Source organism: Protopterus annectens, chromosome 9.part0 (genome assembly GCF_019279795.1).
Source record: "Protopterus annectens isolate FY-2018-M chromosome 9.part0, PAN1.0, whole genome shotgun sequence".
Classification (NCBI taxonomy): domain Eukaryota; kingdom Metazoa; phylum Chordata; order Ceratodontiformes; family Protopteridae; genus Protopterus; species Protopterus annectens.
In genome coordinates, this window is record NC_056743.1 from 127,105,422 (window position 1) to 127,132,256 (window position 26,835).

Consider the following 26,835-nt stretch of genomic DNA (forward strand, 5'->3'; position numbering starts at 1 on the left):
TGTGGTGAAGAATGAAAGAGAGGAAGAATGACAGAAAAAAAGAGAAACAAACTTTGAAATTAAATCAATGTAGTAGACTAAAGAATTGATATATAATCTTCTGTAAATGCAGTGTGCATATAACCAAAAAAGTTAATTGTGATATGAAGGAAGCATGAGCTGCAATTATTCTGATATGCTGAAGAGAGTTATTCCACAATTTACTGCCCGTCCAGGCATATAAAGAGACATTAAGATATTCTTTAATTGGAACAGTACAGCATTAGAAGATTTGAGATTTTGAGGTTGTTGATGGCATCGGAGAAGGAGAGATGGGGACATTTCAAACAGCTTATTATATGGACAGCATATTTGTTATGAATCTTACTAAGATAATTAGATAAAATGAAGATTAGCACAGTAATGATAATTCTGTGTTGCATCAGGGGTATCATTATTGGGGATGGGGCGAGATATGCCCCCCCAACTGCACAGCATGGTTTACTATTTCTGCTCCTCCCCAATATTGCACAGGCACATCCCGTTACCCTGCTGCAATTTACAGGAGGTTCCAGCTATACACATTCTTTTTCAAACAAGGTAGACAATTCCTAACTGTCCCACTAACACATATAAACAATTTTTCTGTTACAATCAAATCATTCCAAATTTATTTTAGCCTTCTACTTTAATATCTCTTCTCAAGGAGTCCAGCCCAAGATCAGCTCAAAAGTACCAAACTGATTGCCAACCTAGACCATCTCACTCACTGTTCTAGAAAAACTTATGTATGATCAAATCATACAGTTTATTTCTCAATATGACATATTTTGAAACAGACAACATGGTTTCATACTAAAATACCTCCACAGCCATTCATTTTTTACCAGTATAATTTATACCAGTCTGGAAAAGGGGAAAATGACAGATAGAATGTTTATTGGCCATAAAAGAGCCTTTGAGTGTGTCAACTATATCTTATTGGCAAAGCACAAGTGCAATTTCTTTGACATGTACATGTTTCACATACTATCTTCTCAATAGATCCTTCACCATATCAACCAGCAATGGACAATCACTACCATGTTTACTACCACTGTGTAAAACAAGGCACAGCACTAGATGCCCTCTTATTCTCTATTTGTGAATGGTCTCCTTTGGGATCTTCTCACATAATTGTATCCTTCAGATCTTCCAGTACTCGGTGTCAAATAAACTCTTTACTACAAAATGATTTCAAACTTCTCTCGAACTATTTTCAACATAACAGACTGTCCCTCAACACTACAAAGTCTACTGTCATCTTCTTTGGCACCAATAAAAAAGTCTTTGTCTACCTAAATTACTATACTAGCATTGAGCACCAGCTACTCCCAGAAGCGACACAACCATTTATTTTTTATTTTATTTACACTTTGTTGACTGGGTTAGTCCCACTAGGTCAATGGCCTGTTTTCAGGGGAGACCCAAAGTAGTTATCTGTACTGATTAGGAAAGGTTTTGGCAGGACACTGGGGATCGTTCCTGTCTCCTCTTGATAAATGCCATGGAATCTTTTACAACCACCTCTGCTACCACCAAATGAAGCAGATGGGGCTTCTGTTTAACATCTCATCCAAATAACGGCACACTCAGGAGTGTAGTATTACCCATTATGCTGCATAGCAGTGTCCATATTGGCAAGGTAATCAGTTACCTGGTATGAGAATAGAACCCACAGCCTTCTGCACCAAATGTAAGGGTGCTACCTGTTGAGCTACTGAGATCCTGAATGACTCCCAGTAGTCACACAACAAAGATACTTGAGACTAATCCTTGACCAGACATTATCTCTTAAAAGCTGAAGATAACTGAATCAAATAAGAACTCAACTCTTATTAGAAAGTTCAACACTTTCCTTTGCTGTCCTAAGCTGGCCATATTTATGGAACACCTCTTCCCCGCATATGGCAGCTTATCTCCATCCTGCTGTTCTGGTAACCACCTAAAGAAAATTAAATTAAATATAAACTCAAACCCTATTAGAACGTTCACCACTTTTCAGTGCTGTGTGTGTAGAGCATTATTTTTCTTTTTTTCTGCTTTTACAGTTCTATATAAATTGTAAATCAGGCTTTTACCCAGATAGTGCTTGCATGTATCTACTTTTACACCCTGCCAGATAAAGCACACACTCCGAACCGTTTATTCAGTCTGTGAATATCTGACCTGTATAGTCTCCATCTCTCCTGTTTCTAACAATTTTAACTCTCCAGTAAATAATCTCCGTCTTTTACAGTCAACTTTTCTTTCAATCCTCAATTCAGGCTTCTCAGTAGCTGTGTTTGTCAAGTGCTCCCTCTGCCTGTGCATACTCATCCTTTTCTTTTCATCCTCGCCTTTAGCAACTCCAGGTCAATGTTCCCAAGTAGTCCTCACCCTCCTTACTTAATACAGAGTACCATATCATCCACATTTTAAAATACTTTCTGCTTCTCATTTTAAAATAAAAAATCCTTACATTTTTTCTTCATTAGCTTGTCATTCTTTTACTTACTGGCAATCTGCCTTGCAACTTTATTGATTGTTTCTGTAGTAAAGTTTCTTCAGGTTTTATTCCCAACCTTACAGCATTGGTTTTCATGTTCATATTTGCTTTATTGTTAATTATGTGTTCACTATCTGTTTGGGTCTAGTTCAACTTATTAAAGTTAAATGTAGAGTGACTGATCTACAACAGTCTTATTGCCATCTGGTAGACTATTATCATACACTTAACTCAAGCATATCCCTACACTCTCTATGCTCAGGCTTAGTCCTTATTTAATCTAGGCCCAAAAAAGGAACCCAACCCGACTCCCAATAGCCACTACTACACAAACTGCTACTATTTTCAATAACCACTTTATAGAAAGTATTGCCTCCCTGACCAGAGCACCAGGCCAACCTTCTGGATCATCACCTTCATCACCTCTATATTCCATTCCTTCTACTACCACCTCTACCTCAACAATATTCAATCATCACATCCCCAAAAGTAATCCTAACACTCCCCCCAACTTCTCTCCAGACTTAAAATTATCAAACCACACCTTCAACTTCTTCATCCTTCATCCTAATTGAAGTTCCCACAGCAATTATGAACAAAACACTTAAAACTAAAACCTTGTTCCACCTATGCTGATAGCCTCCCACCAGAATGCCTTTAAAATACAAAATCCTTACATTTTTTTCTTCACTAGCTTGTCATTTTGTTACTTACTGGGAATCTGCCTTGCAACTTTACTGATTGTTTCTGTAGTAACATTTCTTCAGGTTTTATTCCCACCCTTGCAGTGCCCACAGCACAACCACTGCCCTTATCTCCTTCATGGACACTGTAAACAAAGCTAGAGCTTTGGGCATTCCATACAGTATCTCACTCCAAATGGCTGCAAAAACTATATTGGATTAGCATCTCCTACCATCAACTGGTTCCACAGTTACCTATCTAAATGGTAACAATCCATAAGGTTCTCTCTCACCCTGTCTGGCCAACACAGTGGGTGTTCATCAAAGCTCCATACTTGGTCCCCTAATCTTTAACATTTTTACAAATAATCTTCATACATCTGTCCGCCAAGCCCTCCTTATCCAGTCTACAGATGACTGTACTCTTGTATGTTCCTGTGATAACCAGTCACACTTCCAATTAGTAACACAATAAACCTTTGCCTCATTAGAAACGTGGCTCGCCAATACCAATACCCAACTTCTACTAAACCCTAAAAAAAAAACTTCCCTTATTCAGCCTAAAATCTCTGACCAAAAATAATACTTTCTTAAAAATCCTTTGATTAAAGTGGTCTTCCATGCAAAGTTGTTAGGCATAACAATAGACTGCAATCACAAATTCGACCTTCATGTTAAAAACAATATCAAAAACGCCTACCAGAAACTGGGAATGCTCTACAGGCATAACCACTTTCTTAGTAAACCCACTAAAATTACCCTGGTTATCACATTCATCCTACCCTCACTCCTGTATGGGTCTCCAATACCCATCAATCTGCAATCCTCTCTAGAAATGAAACTGGAAATTTGCTACAGTAAGACTGCAAAATTTGCAACAAACTCGCACTCAAGGCTGTACTGTGACTTGAATTTCCCCACCACCTAATATTCCTACAACTACTAACCTCACATAGCACTATCTTTAAACCATTAGCTTGTTCTTCCCCAAGCACCATTCTCTACAGATACCAAGCTAACAGAGCTCTCCAGTCAGATGGGAAGCAAATCTGTACCATCGACAAGCCTAGAATATCCCCAGATCAGAGCCTATACTCTAATTCATTATCAGGATCATAGAACACCTTACACTATGTATCAGATGTAATCCAAATCACCTTTCCTTTAAAAGCACATTAAAGGAATTCTTATTGAAGTCATGGCTCTGTTCCTGTACTTCTCCAGGATGATCCACTAATAGTCTCCCCTTGGTAACCTCCGATCTCTGTAATTCATTCACCATTAAAGTACACATATCCCATTTCTTACCTGTCTGCCTCTCCCTACTTTGGCACCTTTGGCTGTTGCCATCATTACCCAGGGGTGCACATAATGTCCCCTAATGAAAAGAAGTAATTTGTCCCACTTCTAAGGCATATAACTGCTTCCTCCTACTCTTACTTTTCTGAACCTATCTCATAAACTCACTATATATGTTTGTCATACATGATACTTTCTTATCAATCCTTATTTTATAGTCTTCTTCTCTTTGGCCTGTGCATTAGTGGTTCAATTTTGTTTTTTTCGTCCTGTTTCTTAACTTCTTATATTATTTACTTCTTTGTTTTAAAATCCATTGTTTGTCTCAGGCACAGCTGCCTGTATTTCTGTGTACTCTTTATTAGTACTGCAAATTCCTTATATTTTGCAATGTTAATGTAATGTTATTTGAATTTATATTGTCATGTTTACTGAATTCATGTATTTTGCTGAAAATGTATACAGACTGCCCAGTTGGACTTTCCAGGTAAATAAATGTCACTAAATAAAAAAATAAATAACTAATTGTAGCATAATAGTCAGCGAGAATGCATCCAAGCCCTTTCAGCTTAGGGTAGCATATTAAGTAGCTGACCTTCACATCAAGTATGCAAAGTGTGCCATTGCTATTAATGCACTTTTACTTTGATTGGAATATTCCCTTCTTATTGCCTTGCAGTCTTCATACAACTTAAGGATAGTAGAAATCCTAAAAACTAAGTTTTCACCGTCATCCTTTTGACCCCTGACTGCTAACACCAGTGTCTCCCAGTGGAAAAAAGAGTTACCTTCTTTCTCAATACCTTAGTGTACAAACTCTTAAATGACCATTACCGTGCCTCTCTTAAAAATGTCCTCCTTTGTAGGAACATCACATACACCCTGAGGAACTCTGGTGCCAATCTACTAACCTGCCCATGGTATGCTGTTTTAATATTGCAGTATTTTCCTGAAATAGAAACATTAAACTGGAATTAAATACCCACATGCATATTTAACTCCAGCAGCTGTGGTAGCTATTATAAATCCATTAAAACACACCACGGATAGCTATCAGTGTAATTGCTTTGACAACAAAACATAGATACTACTCCATTATAGCCCCACCAAGCTGCACTTAAACAAAGAAAGCTTTTGCTCAGGCACAAATTGGTTCTATTAATGTTTATATACTCTGTAAATAACTCTCATGAGATCCATCATCATCTACACTCCCCCTTTAGTTTTCATATTCTTAAGTCCTCCAGTTCCATAATACCCAAACCACCTCATCACCCCCCAACTTAACGTAGTGACATGTGTTACTAACACCTGCAATTTGTACTGTTTGTGTTATGATAGCTCCGTATCTCAGTGTTGCAAATGCAAGATCTGTATTGTGAATCCCAGTACATTTACTATAGCAGAAGTATCTTTCTCTTTTATGATAATGTATAATTTTTTGGTATATCATTGCTTTGTATGCCATCGAGTCTATCAGAATTTTCATAGATACTGTTTGGCACAGGTCATGCCTGAAAAATGGTCCTTCAGTCAGTATGCTCACCCAGTGAACAAACTCCCCAAAACCTGTTGAGATCTCTCAGTTTTTCAAATGGTTGGACGTCTGCACTGGTCATTCCAGTTATCAAGCTATAATTTAGTGTTATTCTTTACTGAAGCATTATCTACATTACATTGACAGTGGAAATGACTGAAAGAGAAAAAAGTGAGCTTAGAAGAAAAAATGGAGGCCGATTAAATGACTGTGACACAACCCGAAGGGCACAATGACGGGAAAAAGTTTATACTACAGCTTAATGTGAAGGACGTTGGAGTTGATTTGGAAGTAACGTTACTTACTGTGATCACTAGTTGCTTGCTCCAGTTTGAATTAGTGGAAGTTGATGGCTGTGAGTTGCTGCAGCTGCAATATGATGTCATGTAGCTGCTACAATAAAAAAAATGGCGATGTAAGAGATAAGGCAGTGGAAACAAATGAAAGTATGGTATAACAGCAGATAGTTTCATTTGATGACAAGTTTAGTAGGAAAAATTTTGATACTGAGTTGTGCATTGAAATGCGAAGAATTCCAAGTTACAAGTTATATATTGCTTACATTTTGTTAGAACAATTGACACTTTGGAGTAAGTTGATTAATATAGCAATAACTGATGATGCTGGTGTGGTATATTGAAGATTTACCCACGGTTGGTGTGGTTTAATAATGAAGGTGAAGACTGAGTGATTAAATAAAACCAGCCGTGGGTAAATCTTCACTATACCACACCACGGAGTCAGTTATTCCTATTATACAATGACATTATTTAAGAAAAAAATTACTTACTTTCCTTAAATAATGTCTTTGTATAACAGCGCCATGGTCATCTTTTTCTTCTGCTGCATATCCTGTTGTTTTTTTTTTTTATGTTTTGCACATGCATATGGGACTTGCGTTCCCAAGCTTAGCCAGTACATCAGTGCTTTGGAAATGAAGCAACAGAGAAAGGAATGTCTCCGTTGCTCCCACCCTTTTTTTTTTAAACAAAAAAAGAAAACGTTTTGGACACTTTATAGGTTCATAGGTTCATAGGTTCATACTAGGCTATCTGCCCGAGGGCATTTACAAGCCTAGCCCATCGTTTTGTGGCTTACGCCACCCCTTTAGTATGGGGAACTATACTCCTTATTTTGCTGTGCCTCTGTCGAGCAGTGACACTGAGGTAATCCCTGGGGTATATCTGCGATCTCCCATCCATTGGTCAAGATTTCTCTTGAACAAGGCCAGCGAGGTGCTCTGCCTCACATGTACCGGGATTTTGTTCCACAGCATAGGAGTCTTTGGGTGATGAATCTATCCCTCCAGCACGTCCTATTAATAGCCGTGTCGAGGTTTAAGTCTCCGCCCTTGTGGCTCTGATGGATCTAGATTTTTGAGGTGAAGCATATTCATCAAATCTGGGTTTGACATAGCCTTGTATGTCAGGCAAAGGTCACCTCTGAGCAAGCTGCGACTGAATAGAGCTGGAGTTCTTTCAGTCGGGCAGCATAGGATAGATTTTTGAGACCTTTTATCCTTTTGGTAAGGAACTTTGTGGCCTCTCCAGCTGCTGCAAGTGTCGGGTCAGATACATTCCGAATGGGGCATTGTACTCAATCATTGGTCTGATGAGTGATGAGTAAAGGGAGACTATAACCTCCCTTGATCTAGATGAGAATCCCTTCATGATAAGGTGGGCAATGTAGAAGGTCTTCCTAACTACTTTAGCTACATGGGTGTCGAATGACAGACTACTATCAACCTGGGTCCCCAGGTCCCTGATAACTTCTTCTGTGCTCAGTGGATTGCCACCTATTTGGTAGCTAGGGGTAACCTTGTTTTTCCCGAAGGGTATGACTATGCATTTTTGGCATTTAACTTTAGGCCGTGGCTCTGGCACCAGTTATCCATTTCTGTGAGACCCTTCTGAAGGATATCTGTGTCAGATGTGTTTTCTACTATGGCCCAGTTTGCAGTCATCTGCAAACTTTGTCAGCCATAACCCTCCTGTGTTTGCTTGTACTTGGAAAAGTAGATGCCAAACAAGAGTGGACCCAGGACTGAGCCCTGTGGGACACCACTTGTGACAGGCTTTGAGTCTGACATGGCGCCAGCAACTCTGACCCTGTGGGTTCTGTCACTCAGCCAGTTTGCAACCCATCTTGTGATGTATGGGTTAACATTTAAGCTGATGAGTTTTCAATGATACCCGAGTGGGGTATTGTATCAAGGCCTTAGCCAGATCGAGGTAGGCTGTATGGACTGCCTTTCCCTCATCAATGGCTTTGGTGACTGTTTGAAAAAGTCAACCAAGTTTAAAAGGCATGATCTGCCTTTGACAAAGCCAAACTGGGTTGGATCCAAAGTCTGCAAATTCCCTATGTCTTTATTTATGAGGTCCATTATGATCCTCTCCATGGCTTTGCAGATAAGGCTTGTCAAACTAATGGGCGGTAATTTCCAGGGTCGGTGGAGGCACCGCCTTTGTGAAGTGGGACCACAGTTGCAGTGCGCCACTCCTGGCGTATCCAGAGGTAAGACTTTGATTAAACAGCTGTCCTAGCTGTGGGTTTAATTCCTCATTGAGTTCGTGGAGCACACAGCCGGGGACACCATCAGGTCCCATGGATGCTGTGTTTTTGCTTTGGAGAGAGCAGTTCTCACTTGGGCTCTGGAGATGGTGGGGGGCCTGCAATCATTTGGTATAGTTATCTCTCCTTGGGGGGGGGGGGGTGAGAAGTTTGCACTGAACCTGTCAGCCAGTATGTTGGCAATGTCAGTAGGATCAGTAATCTTCACATCATTTTGAACTAGTTCTGAGCATATCTGGGAGTTTCCTCCTAGGTTTCTAACATAGCTAAAGAAGGCCTTATGATTGTCTTTTCTGTCTTTAGCTATTTTTCTCAAATTTGCTTTGGATGATTTTATGAGAGCTCTTAGTTTTTTACTTATAGTGATCAAGGGTGTCTTACCTTTTAAGGATTTTGCTCTATCTTGTAGTAGCTTCCTCCTTTTGTTGTAGAGTTTGTTTATGGCTGGGGTCCACCAGACTGGACGCTTGCCTTTGGTACAAAGAGTCTTTGTTTTGCTTGGGATTGCCTTATCCATGCAGTCCTGCAGGTGCTGGTAGAAGGCATTTGTAAGTGATTCAGCGGCTTGAGTACTGTTTTCCGCCGCTCGGGGCCTTAAAGGAGACCACACTAGTCTTTAGAAGTGTGAAGTCGGCTTTGAGAAGTTTTTACTGTGGTCTTTTTTATTTCAGGTGGGGTGGGATGAGGACCTCCAGCGAGATTAGTTGTGATCTGATCTCACCAGTGAGGGGTATACTTCGGTGTTGAACATTGTGCTCCCATGTTCGTGATGATGAGATCAAGTATGTTATCTCCTCTTGTGGGGATGGTGACTAGTTGTTCCATGGCATTTGAGTTTATGAATTCCAGGAACTTTTGGGCTAGGGTGTTTGGGCTTGAGTAGTGTTCCCAGTCTATATTTGGGTAATTGAAGTCACCTAGTATGATGGTGTTTGGTGATACATTTATCCCCTCTAGTGTTTTCAGGAAGGCCATGTGAGGTTCCTCAGTTTGTGAGGGTGGCCTGTAACATGCTACAATTTGCAGAGCAGTCTTGCCTATGGTTAATTGCACCTGGATGGTCTCCGATGCATCATGCGTTGCCACCAGTCTTGAGGTGTGGGTGTCCTTGATGAATATGGATACCCCTCCTTTCTTGGTATTTTCCTGATTTTGGGGCGGAACGCATGATATGAGGTAAAACCTGATAGCGCTGGGGTGCTCTCAGGAGCCTTGAACCAGGTTTCTGTCACAGCACAGACATCGATGTTCTCCATACTGAGAAGGGCCTCGAGTGCATTTTGAGATTTAGACTTCTGGCATTGAGCAGCATTACCCTTAGTTTTTTCTTTTTTGTGTTCTAGGGTGGTAGGTTTAGAATTTGAGCCTTGCCTAAAAAGGCACTATGGGGTGGCAAGAGCCTTTGCCAATATCCGGAATCCCAGGGTGACAGGTGCAAGCCGTCCTCAGCGTGGCTTGTCCAGCATGTCATCCCAGGCAGACAGATACTGGATCCCCTTTGAATGACACCAGTGTTTAAGCCAATTGTTAAAGCTGATCATCTTATCTCTGTATTGTGGCATCATTCTTGGTGAAGGTAGGATACTGCTCAGGGTCAGGGTCATACCTGCCTGGGCTACATAATCAGAGAGCTCCTCAATGTCTCTTTTCATGTAGTCCAAGGAGGTACGTCTCAGGTCGTTTACACCAGCGTGGACAATGACTGAGTCGTATTTGTACCTGCTGTTGAGAGACCTGAGTGCTTGCGTTATGTGGCGGATTCTAGCGCCCGACAGACAGCTTACTGTGACCTTCTCCTTACTCAGTCTGGTGAGAGGGACGTCAGTGTGTCTGACTATGGAGTCACCAATGACTAGTGTGTCTGGCATTGTGTTTGGCCTTAAGGGCTGTGACTGTTTGACACTCTGACTGTGAGGTCTATGTGTTGCAGGTGTTGTGTTCTGAGGTGGTGGTTGTTTGGGTGTCTGCTTTGGTGGCCTCTGCTGTTTTGGTAGATTTTTGATCAGAGCCTCCGAGTATGTCTTTGTGTGTTTATGTGTATGATTTGAGGTTGTAATGGTACTATGTGAGACTGGGTCTATAGTGTGTGTGGTAACCTTCTCCTCCTGACTGGTCTTGCCAGTCCTATGTTGAGAGAGCTCAGCCTCCAGTTTGGCCGTATAGTTGCATCTCGCATGTATTTGTGTTTTGTGGGAGGAGGAGAGGGTTGTCTGTGTACATGAGGCAATTGTAACATTGCCTCAATATTCCCAGGTTCACCAGCTGAGAAGGAGAGGACACTAGCAACTGATCCCTCGACATGCTAGAAGGATAGACAAAAAACTTTAAAAAAAGATTCCGGGGGATGTGGGTGACCGAGAAATGGGGGGTTGCCTTTTTGGGGTGCTATCTATAAGAGTGCCGTATCAAGGTAATAAGTACTGTAGGAACAAGTGCTGGGTTTAACAGATAGAGAATAGTCTACTTAGAGTCAAGTAGAGATGAACTTTTTAGTGTTAGGATACGCTGATTAGATCGGTAGTATAGGTCGAGGAAGGTAGTTTCAAGGGAAAATTTGAAGAGTGGACTTTAGGTAGCCCGAATAGTTTAAACCTGCTTAACCGGCACTGCCCTAGTGTGCAACAGTGGCAGCTCACGCTAATCGCGCTAAAACGTGCTTTATAGCAGGGGGCTGGAAAAGACAGGAAATGACCCAAAATGGCCAATAAACTACAAGTTACTGCCTTAAACCACTCCTCTGAGGACAAACAGGCAGCTCAGTACTCCCTACTCCCACTAGTGAGTAAAGAAACTACCCCTTGACCAAACAAGGAAAATGGAGAAAACAGGAACCAAGACAAAGCCCAGGGATCAGCAAAATCTGATCACTGGAACAAACTATTAGAAAAGTATGGAAAGCAAGGATATTTTTTTTTTGTTTTTTTCAAGTTTTTTTTTACAGAAAAGCAGAAAACACAATAAATGCTATGATTTTCGATTAAATGCTATCAAAAGCTAGTACACTTGAGTGTATTAGCCTGTAGTTTAACTTTTAGGCAAAACTTAAACTAGCAAGTGCAGTAAACAGTTTTAGCTTAAAAACACAGTAAAAACAGTGCAAACTTTGATAAAATAAGCAGAAACAGTAGTCGAAAGGCACAATAAGTCGAAAAAGCCAAGAAAAATACTTAAAATCTGGAAAGGTAGTCTTTTCTGGTCTCTGCTGCTAGAGGAACACTGCTGGCCACCACGAGGAGCTGTGCTGAGTTCTCAATAGCTGGAAAAGCCCGCCAAAACGTGCTTTATAGCAGGGGGCTGGAAAAGACAGGAAATGACCCAAAATGGCCAATAAACTACAAGTTACTGCCTTAAACCACTCCTCTGAGGACAAACAGGCAGCTCAGTACTCCCTACTCCCACTAGTGAGTAAAGAAACTACCCCTTGACCAAACAAGGAAAATGGAGAAAACAGGAAAGAGACACAATAGAGGAAATACAAGAAAAGTCAGACACGTTTCGTCAGTTTTGAATAACATACCTGATTATCCTAGTATTTTATCTGTCTTGTCTCTCTCATATGTCCGGATTCCTAATTTTTTTATTTATTTTCGTAAAAAAAAAGTTAAAAGCTACAGTGTATACCAATGGAAGAAAATCCAGGCAACTGGAAATGTTTCCATTAGTATATGCTCGGATTTACAACAGTCACGCTGGTTGAGCTGACCAATCAGCATGCTGCATTTTGAATGCTAATGGCCAGTCGATGTATAATTTTGATTAATTGATTTGCTAGCTTATTTTGGAGTGGGTGGTGTTGTCTGCAAACACTTCTGCCGATACGTAATTAGGTACAGAGAGAGCTTATAAGACTGCTATTACCTTTGATCAGTCAAAAAGAGTGGTAAACTAGGATCATGTTGGTACATTTTCTTTCAGCATTATGAGGAAGTGCAGATATTATGGCAGTTTGGGCATCTTGGAAAGAGGTGCCAGTGGAAAGACAACTTGTTTTTACAGAGCATAACTTTACAAAAAAAGCATGCTTTGGCAGAACTGGAGACATTTAAAACACAAACAAACAAGCGAATAAAGCATTTGGTTAGATATATTCATGAGTGACAAAAATCATTTCTCCATGGGATAAGCACCCTGCAATCTAGTGCCATTTAAAACTTTGATTATTTCTTGAAGTATTTCTGCTGTCCATACTGCTTGTATTGTTTTTGTATGTACCTTATACAGTAGGGCCTGATTCAAAAAGATATGTTGTCAGTGTAAGTGACCAATTACACTGAAAGCAGGTCTTTTGCAGTCTGTCCACGGTGTAGTTCTATTTATATATAGAATGTACATTGAAGTAAGTCACTTAGACTGATGTAGCTCTTTGGGAATCTGGCCCATTGTATACTGTTTGGTAATTTGGTAATAGCACCATCCTCTGTATTTGAGGCTGGTTGTTTTCTTTTCTCGTTATTGTTTCCGAACTACCCATACTGACCTTCTCCTTTTTTCCTGTCCAGTATTCATATAAGCCACTACCTAAGTAGAGAAGGTTAGCAGTATGGTCCCACCGTCCCCCAATAATTAATGTTTGCCCTGTACATGTCTCCCGAATTTGTGAATGCATAACCTCTGATCATACATGCAGGGTTAAGCTGCAATGGAATTATTGCAGGAGACTGAGGGAATAACAGGTTGTTGTCTTTAGAGGAGCACAACAGTAATGGCGGAAGGCACAACTACATATTAGTGACTCACTATACTGCTTTGAAAAAGCAGTGAAGAATAAGGATTACTGAAGCTTTATATGGAAAGCCACTAAGCTCTATAAGGGGTGTTTAGAGATTTTCCAGATACTAGAGCAAAAGCACAAGCTGTGGAAGGGCACTGCACATGAACACCTGTTCAACTTTTGTGCTGCAGCAATGACACTGCAGCTGCTAGCACCAAAAAGTTAACATCTGATGTAACAGTAGTGCACACAACCCAACTACGTTCAAAGCAGGTAGCATTCCTTTCTCTCTGAAGGGTATTATAGCATATGCTGGTGTGGAAGATGTGCATCAGTGACCGTTAGTTATCTTGCAGTTCAGCTCGACCTGCAGCCTATCAACATTGTTGTATTCAGTACAAATTACCTACATGACAAAGCTGTCCTAATCTCCACATCTGGCAATCTGTACGAGCTAAAAGATTCCAACTACTGGATGATGAACACCCTGTTCCAGACAGTGCTATCAACCTATTTTGTGCAATGCAATGTACACCTTCTTATGGTCTAAGTTTCATTCTTTTATAGAGGCCCTTATTTTATATCATTACAACCCAGCAGTCAGAAAAAAAACATCCAGGATGATGTGCCTTGTGCTACATAAAAAATTATCAATGGCAGGGACATTACTTGTCACTTCTGTACATTTTTCTAGGTTTGGAAAGGAGTAACATGAATGCAGCATAATAGTAGTTCTCCAGAACAGTGCTGAAAGGATGCTTCTCACACCTGACATAGATTGGCACAGAATCAGAGAAGTGATTATCAGGTTTAGACATCTCTGAGGCAACATCCAGCCTCATTAATGGAAGATTTGCCTGAGAACTGCGTTCCTGTGCCTGAGTGGTATGGAGAGAAATATATGTCCTGTAAGAAATAACAGGCCCCATTGAAAAAGGCAATGGGGCCTAAATAAGGCCTGCTTAACCCTTCCCTTTTTGGTGCATCACAGATATAATCAGAAAGAGCCTTTCTAAAAACAAGTAAGTAAGTAAATAAATGACCAAATAGAGAAATGACATGACCACCTGAAGTTCATTCAGGGATAGCCATATGTCTGTTGGGAGAGTGCTGGCATTGTTGCAAGTAGAAAACCCCCTCACTGATACCATGAAGCAGGATGCACATGGAGTCTACCCTCTTCTGCAGTGGCCAGATGCAAGTCATAAACATTTTGTAACAGCATGAGGAGTAGACCACTGCAGAATTCCTGCAGGCTGTGGCAATGGCTCTGTGGCAGTGGCTCTCTAGGACTGAGGTGATGGTGTGCTGCCTATAACATGCCATTTGTGCCCACCCATCTGTGTGCTGCTGACTACACCTGTCCTGTTTCTTAGCCCAGTGATCCTGTTAAATTTCTCACCTGGCATTTTGCACACACTCCACATATTATGTTTTCTCCAGTGTTTCCAGGTATGTGTATTTTATTTTAAGTTACGAAGGCTGAGGTGAACCTGGACATTCATGGATGTGAATCTGCAGCATAAAGTGTTTCTGCCTCATAAGGGGTTGTATATATTGATGTACCCTGTGATTTTGAAGCTAGCCTACTTTTTCAAGCTTTCCCCCAATATGACAATCCATGTGTTGACTTACTGGTCAGAGAGAGCAATGCCTAAATCTGTTATCACTGCTTATGTTTTAATTCCAGTTTAGTTACTAGTAAAATTATATAAGATACTGAGTGTACAAACATTTTGCTACCAGTTTTTCATTTCGTGTGTGTGTGTGTGTGTGTGTGTGTGTGTGTGTGTGTGTGTGTGTGTGTGTGTGTGTGTGTGTGTGTGTGTGTGTGTGTGTGTGTGTGTGTGTGTGTGTGTGTGTGAGTGTGTGTGTGTGTGTGTGAGTGTGTGTGTGTGTGTGTGTGTGTGTGTGTGTGTGTGTGTGTGTGTGTGTGTGTGTGTGTGTGTGTGTGTGTGTGTGTGTAGTAGTAGTAGTAATAGTAGCCATAATTGGTAAGAAGTTACGGAAGCAAGTCAAGGTCTGGTACATTATCATTACATTTTTAGAAAGTGATAGCAATACCTGTAGGAAGGAAATAATCACAACACTGCTAATCTGACAAACATCATTCCTCTGCAGCCTCATGGCAAAGTAAAACACCAATTAGTAAGCCAGTACTTTTTGTACTCTTTACTTGTAAATTTAGTACTTTGCTAATAAAATATATTACTATGCAAACAGATTTTCTGTTTTACAGAATCCAGGCAGCAAGCCACTATTTTACATGCATTAAAAAGCTTTAATGAATAGTCTGTCACCCCCCCCGCAGAAAAAAAAACACATCTATATGGCTTTTCAAGTTCCACGTTAAATATAAACATGCAGGGTACCACAAGGTATAGAATGCTACAAAAATCCCACAACAAAGCTATAGGGGTTTTCATCTTGGAAGAGCCATACTGTGGCCAAGTACTGTCATATTTCCCTCAGCATTCCTCATGCTACATAGCAGTTTTCACCACTTGCATACTTTAATCTAAGCTTGTCAGATTAGAAGTTTCCTGTCTGATCAGTTCAAGCTAGATGCAACGTACTACATTATTTCAGTACAACCTCAGTATCTTTATGGGAATTGCAACATGGGTTAATGAGACATGCTGGAATGTAAATACCATCATTGTCGAGATGTCTGTAGCATTATATCACACACTATATAGTTTTTGTAAAAAAAATGTGCCTTGTCTGAGACTTTATGATGCTGTTTCTATGATAGTAACAATGTCACATGAATTACTTCAGCACTAAACATGACATGTGCCTGCCGGCTATGTACAATGCACTTCTGAAATCATTTAGACTGAAGTTCTGGCAGCAACATGATAATTATAGACATTGTGGTACTTGCCGCCTTTTCCTAGGAAGTGGACTATTCATAGTGTAAGTTATAAGACAAAGTTTGGGCTGCATATATTCTTACGGCATGTGATCTCTAATGAATGTAGAGGTATTTGAAGTCCGGATGTATAAAACATAAACCAGAATAAATCTGCTGCATGTCTGCTGCAACACGAAACAGCTGCTTAACCATTCTAACTATTTATTTATTTTACATTTATTGACCAGGGTAGTCCAACTGGGTTGGAGCCCTTTTTCAATGGAGACATAGGGAGAAAAGCTCCATAAAAAAGACAATAGACACTTGATAATCTAACTAAGTAACATAGTTCTTTAAAAAATGGATTTCCATTGGATAACATTAGTCTTAGTTTAACATAGTACATAGTAACACAGTACATGGTTCTTTAAACAATAGTTTCCCATCAGAAAATATTAATCTTAGTTTAACATGTGAGGCTTTAGTTTTACATATTAGCAAAGGACATATAGTACAGTCACAGGGTACAGAGGATACAATTAGAATATTTACATTTATCACTTTGTGCTTAGAAGAGACAAGAAAAAGGCTCAAGAATTATTATATGAGTGTTTAGTAAAAATAAGCAGGCAGGGGGGACAAGTTGGGAGGGAAGAGCAGGACAATCAGGGGGAATAGCTACATTGACATAGTCTAGTGTTGCTTAGGTGATTTTTTACTGCATTTTTGAACTGGGGTTTAGGTTTGATATTATGAATGTGCAATGGAAGTTTGTTCCAGTTGTTAGTTGGGGAGTAGCTGTAGAGGTTCTTGCCAATGTTAATCTTTGGCTTGTATATCGAAAGGAGATGTTGTTCTGAGCTCCGCAGAGTTCTAGGTACTGATGTTGATTCACTGAAATAAAGTGACTAGTCTTAAAAAATTCTCAGAGTATTTTAAAAGACTTGGTTGGTTAACATCCATCTGCATGACACAGACTTTGTTATATTTCTAATAGTGAGAGTTTTCTGTTCAAGTGCTGCTTTTCACTACTGGTGCTTAGGACTCCCTATCTCTGTTCTAACAGAATTTAGAAAGTGGGCTTTGAAACCCCTCTATTAGATCCTGACAAAAATGAAGAGTACCTGTTTATGGCAGTAATTTTGTACACCATAAGGAAAACAGAAGAGTACCTGTTTATGGCAGTAATTCTGTACACCATAAGGAAAACAGAAGAGTACCTGTTTATGGCAGTAATTCTGTACACCATAAGGAAAACAGAAGAGTACCTGTTTATGGCAGTAATTCTGTACACCATAAGGAAAACAGAAGAGTACCTGTTTATGGCAGTAATTCTGTACACCATAAGGAAACAGAAGAGTACCTGTTTATGGCAGTAATTCTGTACACCATAATGAAAACAGAAGAGTACCTGTTTATGGCAGTAATTCTGTACACCATAAGGAAAACAGAAGAGTACCTGTTTATGGCAGTAATTCTGTACACCATAAGGAAACAGAAGCGTACCTATTTATGGCAGTAATTAAGTACACCATTAGGAAAACAATCTGTGAATTCACCATCATTTTCCTCTCACTAAATGATTGTTTAGGACATGTTCAGTAAATGTGTGATTATGTATTTCAGATTACTTACTTGGAACACAGATTTCTACAGTTTTCAGTAACATTGTGTAATTAAGGTAACAAGATTGAGTTGTGTGTTCACCTTAATGCTGTTAACTTAAATAGGTGATATTGCTGAAAATCGCAAAATTATCCAGGTTTGTGGATGTTACAAGGACTCTTTTCAGCCACAACATGAGCCAAGGTGACTGAAACAAATCATTTATCAATTACGTCAAAGAAACAGGTGTGATACAAAATGCAAGTATTTACAAATACATTAAGTACAGAAGAAAAGTTTTGTTTGAAGACATATGCAAATAATAGTGCAAAACGTAATATAAAGTAATACAATTAAAGTTTATTTTACTGTTGCATAAGCATGTAATAAACACATAACGTGCACAGATCATATTAAAGTGGCTTATAAAATAACCATATGCATAGTCAAGAACTTTCTTTCTGTAAAATACTTTCTTTAAGCTGACTTACTCCTCATTCGTCAAGCTGGTGAAATAAAGAGTATGAGAAAGTTGCGGACATGAGAAAAGATACACAAGAGTAATGATAAGAAGGGAATATAACGTATATAGAGCAGGAGAGGGTGTTAGCTGAGAGAGGAGGCAGAAAGTACATTAACCAGGATCTCTGAAGCAAGTACATATGTTTTGTTTAAACAAGTGAGAAAGAAGTGACTACTTGATGGGGTTAGGTTTGCAGTTCTAGCAAACTGAAACAAGTTTAGAGAAGGATCTCTCCCAGATAGGAAGAGAAAAGGAAGGTCTGGAAAGGAGGAGAGAATTGACATTTTAGAGTAGTTGGAAGTCTTGGTACACAATTGAGCAGAGCAGGACAGTGTCCCTGACTAACAAGTTTATATGTGAGTATATTCAGGAGGAGGGTAACCCTATTACTTACTGGTAGTTATTTTTTGGTAAGAGTAATATAGTAAAGTTCAGGTGTATTAGTGGAGTTAATAAAGCTGAGGATTTAATTTTCAGGTTTTTGTAGCTGAGGGTTATTGTGAGATGAGCCCTAGGATATGAAGTGCAGTCCATATTCAGTTCAAGGTAGATTAGCATTTATGGCTACAGCTCAGCAAGCTTCTGTACTCATACAATGAGAATGAGAAATCTTACAAGAAAGTGTGAGTTCAGCCCAATCCTTTTTTGGATTTGAGATTCAACATAGTTATGAAACGAGAATGCCAGTCAAGAAAAAGGCCTGAATATATTTGTTTAACAAATGAGGGGAACCTGTACAGTCTGTAATGGTAACACTGTTAAGCTTTTGGTGTGTATAAGTAACATCGGAGAGCTCTTCTGAGTTTTGACTGTTAGTTTATTTTTGTGGATAAAAAGCTATAAAATTAACTTGAAGTTAGGCGGGAAGAATAGTTATTCCTGTTAAGGAGAGCAGTATCATCAGCATAAATGATATAGGTGGTATGGGGTAGTTCCCCGAGGAAGATCATTGAAACAGACTGGAAAAAGAAGTGGAGTCAACACAGAGCCATGTAAAGAACCTTTGTTGGAAGATCTTGAGATATTGGTGGTGTTAGGACCAATGAGAGAAAAGGTGTGATTGGAGAGGTATGAATTTAAAGTAAACCATTGAAAATGCACAATAAATATATACCTATGAAGCATGTCCTAAAGCATAAAATGATTAATGTTGTATGTACATTTATAAGAGCAAACCATGCGCAAAAGACATTAATGAAACACACAAATTTAACTCTGACTGCATTCCATGTTGGTGCACGGTTTTCTTTCTTTCAAAGCATTTGTTTGTTCTTTCCTGTGTTTTAGACTTCTGTAAAGAAAGCAGAGTCGTAACATTTGTGATGCATTCTCCCTTCTTTTGTATTTAAGCAAGCTGGCGTCAAGTAGAAGTGGGACGCTGAGCTGAGACGGAAGTAGTGCACAAATGGGAAGGCTGAATCTTATTGTTACTATAAAGTGTGTTTGTGTATGTGGGAGGGATTATGTGTATCCATGTTTGTGTGAGAGAGAGAAAGTTTAGCAAGGATTCATAGATGTTTAGCTCATTGCTTAGCGCAAATTAGCACAGGTGGCAGCAGCCTCCAGGGTGTGGGCAGTTGAAAAACACAGTGTGGCTAAGCAATGTCGCAACTAGCATGATACACCGCACATGCATATGACCATGTTATGATATGGAAAGGAAAACTCACATACAAGTAAGACATATGGATTATGTAAATGTGCCATCAAACATGGCAGAATGATTCACAAGCATATAAACAAGCTCATTGTACAGCAGCAGCAGTATAAATCTATCTAGAACACCAGAGATTTTTGGTCTGATGAATTGTGAATATGCTAGGAACAGCAGTTGCTTTAGACAAACAGCATGCATTACTGGCTACCATCACAGGCAGTGCCAGCAGTATTGCATATCGTGTCCATCCACACTATTGGAGAAGATATCATCAGAGCTTTATGTCCTAGTAGCTCAATGACCCAGAGATAAGGATTGATGCCATGTGGACAGGAAAACCATACATGAACTAGTTGAACTGTGTTGCCCACAAGTGGAATCAAGGATAATGCTTGGACTGACTGTCCCAGTGGACACAAAGGTATGTGTGGTGTTAATTGTTATAGATACACAGACTTTTCAGCAACCAGTGGAGGAAACATTAGGCATATTGCAAGTGTCAGCCTCACGTATCCTTCTCCAGCTCCTCAACATTATGCTGCACCATGTGAAGGAGCATATCTAGTTCTCTAGGACTGCAAAGGAGCAAATCACCACCATGTTGGTGTTTTATAGCCTAACCTATTTCTCTATATTCCTGGGAGCCATAGATTGTGCAGACGTTGTCATCAAGGCCCCTTCTTGTCCACAGGCACTGACATACATCAGTAACAAGGGCTTCCACTCTTTTAACTATTACATGGTGTGCAATGTCCAGGGCATTATATAAAGAGTCCATACAATACTGTGGTAGTTCTCATTATTCACATATATATTATGTGCCCAGCCAATACTTGTCACACTACTGTAGAACAGGTGGCATGTGGTCCACAACTGAGGATCGTGACAGAGACAACACCAAATAAAATGATGTGTGCATTATCACATCTGGGTTGTGTAAGGCAGACTTTCTGTGCTGTACATTAGGCACAGGTTTACATAGGATAGGGGATGAGCAGGGCACAGACATCATCACTTGCACAGGTTGTTGGGGGGGCAATAGTCACATCTAAGAGGAACACTGTAATGTGGGATAGACTTGTGAGAGGTGAATTTGCTAAACACTTACTGTACTAGCAGTTTGTGGGATAGGATGAGGTTTCACACTCTGTAGTGATGGGGTTGAGTTGCTATTTCATGACCATTGACAATGCCAACTGTGGTAGCCAGCAGTATTGAGGCTTGATGTGTTTTGTGGTATGGAAGGTGTAAAACTATTGGATTGAGCACATGCATCTTTATGGGATATCCCACTTGGGGCACTGACATATATTTGTCATCTTTGACCTGGACAGCAGCCATGAGCAGGCATGTTGTATTTGTGCCCACTGTAAAACAAAGGTGTACAGGTAAATTTTAAGCAGCCTGGTGAGATGTCCCAAGTGTTGACTCTGAAGTGCATCACTGTCCATGACCATGAGACTGCCAACATTCAGGTGTGGCAGGCTTTGTGGCCATAGCTGTCAGTGAAGCTGTCTCAGCAGCAGTCTATGTATTGTGTGTTTAGGTGTGTCATATGCCCATACATCTCGCATCCTCCAATGATCATGCACACTCTACAGTGGCAAGCTAGAGGACAGCTGCCATGTGATCCATCAGGGCACCCATGAGAGCCACATTTGCCTCCAGGGACTTGAGCAGGCACATCAACTCCCTCTTCCTACATTGGTACTCATGGAGCATGCTCAAAATCTCCAGCCGTATGTGCCTGGATCATTGACCTGCATGTCTTTTTTTTTTTTTATGCTAAGTGTTGTACCTACATTAATTATTGATCTAGGGTCATGGCAGTGCTGTAAACCTCTTGCCTGTCCCCTATGATGGGGTATGCACATGTCAAGCTGTATAGTCTGGGGCCTCATAAGTTGCTCAGAAGGTCACCTTGCACTGGTGAAGTTGTAAGTCAGTCTTTACCACCACTTCCCCTGCAATGCCTACTGTAGCAGGCATTATTATATGTCGATACCTCATAAGGGTTTTGAGTCTTTCTAATATCTGTCAGATACAATTAGTACCATGGGCTCATTGTTAGCCTAGTGGTATAGTGCAGCTGCTCTTAACATCTTTTGCAATTCTAATAATGAGAGTTAAGACCTGAACTGAGATAGGAAATGAAGAACGTAGGGATTATTTAAGCAATCTGGCAAATATTAGCTAATGTTTCTTGACTTCATTTCATGCTGTGTTTTCACAGGGGACAGAAAGCAAACGCATCTAGTCATATGTGTTATTTCTCACTCTATCCCTTTGTCATGATGCTGTGCAAGTAGGTGAGACACCAAAGACCACTATAAATGTGTAGTTGAGATGCAGAGTGTAGACAGTAAAACAGTAGAACATAGTATAAATATTTCCCCTATTAATGTCATTTTGATTCTTTTGGCTGCATCACCTTGTGACGCCCCACCTCTGGCCCAGTAATCAAGGAGCCTCAATCCTCACCACTAGCACCAGTGGGGGACGTACATTGGGAGTATGACAGGTACACACACATTTCCAGATGCAGCTCACTGCATCAAGTGCAATTTCCCTTAAGAGCACACAGAGACCACAGCCAGTCCAGGGCTGGTTTCTCCCTCTTTCTCCGGATCCCCAGTAAGACTCCCCAGTGGCACAGCTGTAGAGTTGAGATGTCAGCTGCATGGCCAAGCCAAGACCTCCAACACTGTCTCTGTCCAACCAGTGCATCATGTCCCTGCCCAAGGAGCTCACATACACACTCTTGGAGATTTGTTTTACGCGCACGCACACACACACACACACACACACACACACACACACACACACACACACACACACACACACACACACACACACACCTGGGAAAGGCTGGCACAGGTTTACTAGCTATGACCTCTTCTTCCCAGACTATAAGGTAGTTATTGCTGCCACCAGCCAACTCTTTATCAGCTACTTTAAGGCCCTTAACAAAAGATTTCCAATGTTACTGTGTAATGGTACTATCAATACAAATGGTAGTTTGACCAAGAGCAAGGCAATGTATTATGAGTGGCCTACACAGTGTCACCAAACAAATATGCAAGTAGTCCCAGAACTTAAATATCTCTAGACAGATCAGCTACAATGAAAGGTGTAAATATATTTAGTAATAAATACTAAAAGAACTAGAAAATACTCAGTATGTACTTGCAGTTACACCAGAGTTCAAAAATCACAGGAAATATTTAAAACAACATTGCAGGACAGTCTCAAATAAATAAAGAAAAACATCTAAGTTAAGTCTTGCTATATTCCTGACTATATCTAAGAGAATTACTGTACCCTAATAACTTACTTCAGAGCAAGCAAGACAGATGTGGTGAGTGGATCTTGATGTTGTCAGGTCAAAGACAAATATAGAATACTTTCTCTCACTAACAGACTTCCCAAATTAATATCGCAAATATTACTGCTGGGATAGCTTGCAGAAATACATAATTTCTTGTCGTGTGACTCTATCCCAGGTGAAAAATAACCATTGATGCAGCTGGTAGCATTTAGAATCTACCTGTGAAAATACGTACACAAGGGCTTTTTCTCAAATCTTGGTACTTGCTGGAAGTCATAAAACAATAAAACACTTGCAGAAGGTTCCCTAGTTTTAGACATTGTGTCTCCTTGCTGCCATAAAGTAATTTAATTTCAGCTATTTTTCTGAAGTTAACCTCTCGTGTTCCAGTTTCCACTGTTAAAATATATATATTCAAACAGAATAGTGTTTGTATATTTCTGTTCCCTTCCAGCAGGGCATACTGTGGATCCATTTTTAAACAGCACTTTGTAAAATACCTCTTCAGCTCAAGTCTGTACAAACCATCTTGTATGACATACTGTTCTAGTACATTTGTAACACAAGCATATGAATTATTTGATATTCACAAATGATATATAATTATTTACAAAATTTCAGATAGCTGGGCTGGCAGTATCTCCTTTTGTGACACACCTAATGAGGCATTCCATTATTACATGTTGAAATGCATGTGTTATTCTTCCTGGTATACTGTCAACATTATTGATCAGCCAGTTTTCATTAAGCAGCACAAATTGATTGCACATCATTGAATGGAATCCTTTATTAGCATTGTGTGGCGTACTCTTAGTTTGTTGCTTAGGTCTCTACTGTGTGCTAAAAGCAATTTATATTTAAAACACTTGCATTTAGCAGCACATTTTGCTTGCACTACAAGAATAACATTCATTCGTATTACATTAATTTTAATAACCTTGTTTAGCATGTTTATAGCAGTAGAATGCTTTTTTTGCAAGCTTATCTCTGGTTGTGCTTTATTTCACAGAGATGCCCTCCGAATGATAAAGCAGCAGGAGACTGGCACAGCTGTAGCTCCAACAGATGTGAAAGAAGCTCCTGCACCTCCAACCCCACCTCAGCCTACTGCAGCACCTTCAATCCCTCAAGAAGTCCCTGCTCCTGCACCATTTGCTCATCCAAGGCCTGCTACACCACTTATGTCCACTCCAGGAAAGCCGTTTGCACCGGTAAGTCTTCATTCAAGGATGGGAGTGGGCTGAGGGAAGAAATACAGTCTGTGCTACATGCAGTCTCAAGCAAAGAAATTTTATTAAATATTATATTTTGATGTTGGAGAAATGTCAGGAGAAATAACATTGTGCTTTTTTGATTATTATTGTTTTTCTACACAGCATCAACGTCTTGCTGAAGAGCATATTTTACATATAAATAGCTTATTGGCAAAATCACATTTCATTCCTTGTAGAGTCTGGATCTGGAAAGAGAGAGAGAGAGACATGAGTTTTACTCAGAGTAAAAGGAGTTCTGGCTTAGATGACATATTTGGGGCAATATATTCATTCTGATATGCATTCAGTCTTTCTACAGGCTGCAGTAGTTTATCTTTGCTAATTTGAAGAAGTGAAAAAAAGAAAGCACAGTCTCATGTTATCAAACTCATGCAGCAAAACTCTAAAGAAAACAGTTTAAATGTGAGCTTTCTTATAAGATGCTGATAGCTGGAACAGACAAAAACTGTGATTACAGATAGTCACTTTATAGATCTGACTTAAACGTCAGCTTCTTTTTCCCCTCACTTTATGTATTATGGCTTAATACCTTCTTGAAGGCATTCGGTGTGTTTGACTCTGAAGCTTCTTAATGGAAGGCTTCTTCAGTCATCCTCCACCATTTCTGTGAAATAATATTTTATGTGTCTTCCCTAAGCCATCCATCTAGTGTTTTCATATTTGTCTCCAGCATCTCTATTGCAGTTGTCTAATTCGTTATGTTCTGCTATTTTTTTGTCTGTATCCATTTGTTTTTGTCTGCCTTTTAGCCGGGGTCCTGGCTGAAAGTGTACTGTGAATTTGCTCACCCAATATTTTTGTTTTCTTTCCTTTTTTTAAAATCACACTGTCTTGAATGACTTGGACGGTCTTGAAGTACTTAAATGTTTCTTTTGAACCCTTACAGTGCTGTCCATTTTGTTTTTTTAAGACTATACATGTTAAACTCATCTAATTGCACATGGATGGCTTCTGCTGTGGGCCATGCATAATTCTTTCTGACTTCCTCTGAATTACATTCATCCTGTGAGGGCAGGGGCATCAGAAAACTCAGTGACAACTTGTCATGCCAAGCTGCTGTCCTTCAACGCAACAGTAATTTTTGATTTAGAAAAGAGGGCTCTGACCAGCTCTACTGGCATAGAGGGATAAAGCCCTGATGAGAAGCTGGAATGACCTAAATTCACTTAGTGGCTCAGACATCTACTTGCATAGTAAAGGAGTAGAATGATGAGACCTGCATGCCTGTTTTTTTTTTTTGGGGGGGGGGGTTAGTTACTACAGAGGGGTAGCAACACTTGATTATGCCACAGAGACGTGGAGATACACCAAAAAAGCTCACTGCCCTTGCATGATTTGTACATGTGCAGCAGACTGTAGAGTTTAGAGGGAAAAGCCCATTCCCCGCTGTGTGTATGATAAATTCTACCCCAACTCTTTCTGTCAAGGAAGGAGTAACATGAAGGGCTCCTAGCTGGGGAATGAAGCCCTAAGTCTATCAACATGATGTTGCTTATTGTAATCTAACTGCGTAATGGTGACAGCCTTAGGGGTGTAGCTAGGTCAGCAGCTTACTGTATGGCTGGGCTAGCCAGCTGCAGTGAATAAAAGAAATAAACTATTTTATACTACCTCCTGTAGTTTGCAGCTGAGGTGCCAAATCAGCACTGGTCTTCATGTACCTGATGCACCAAAATGTTATGTACCAGAATTTCCAGGTATAGCACAGAGCTGCCCGGCTTCTTAATCTGAGATTCAGCATTGCCCATATGTCTTCATGAAATCTTGTAGTAGACCACTAGAAGCACCTACTGCAGCTAGCTTTCACCAAGTTGCTGGCTGCTTACAGTTAGCAGTCATCACATATTATTCAGTTGATTTCAACCATCTGGGCTTCTTGTCTTGACAGATTAGATTAGATTAGATTAGATTAGATTAGATTAGATTAGATTAGATTAGTACTAGGCTAACTGCTCTTTTGGGCTATTTGAAGCCTAGCCAGTTACCCCATGTGAGAATCAAACCCTGCACCTTGTGTCTTTAAGGTAAGCACCTTAACCATTATGTCATCCTCCCACCTGGGAAACTTAATAGGTAAGAAAAAGACAATATAAGTAGTTTAACTAAAGTGTGGGTTATACATTTGAATTCACTGAGAGATCTGGGTACCAAATAACATGCAGATCAGCCTGTCTAGCTTATTACCCTTACAGCTCACTTTTTTTCTCTGGTTTCCTTCCTTCTACAGCTCCATTTAGACTAAGGAACACACCTCCTGAATGAAGAAATCAAGAGAATTTGT

General features: G+C 40.0%; 1 protein-coding gene across 2 annotated transcripts in view; it reads left to right on the top strand.

The window, feature by feature from the left end:
* The window catches only part of PDHX (pyruvate dehydrogenase complex component X), a 1,629,376-nt gene that overhangs the window by 1,021,061 nt on the left and 581,480 nt on the right, over nucleotides 1-26,835 (top strand). For both annotated transcript variants that reach the window (XM_044082641.1, XM_044082640.1), the window contains one exon: nucleotides 24,290-24,491. In XM_044082641.1, coding sequence (XP_043938576.1) covers nucleotides 24,290-24,491 — 202 coding nt within the window. The remainder of the gene's footprint in view (nucleotides 1-24,289; nucleotides 24,492-26,835) is intronic.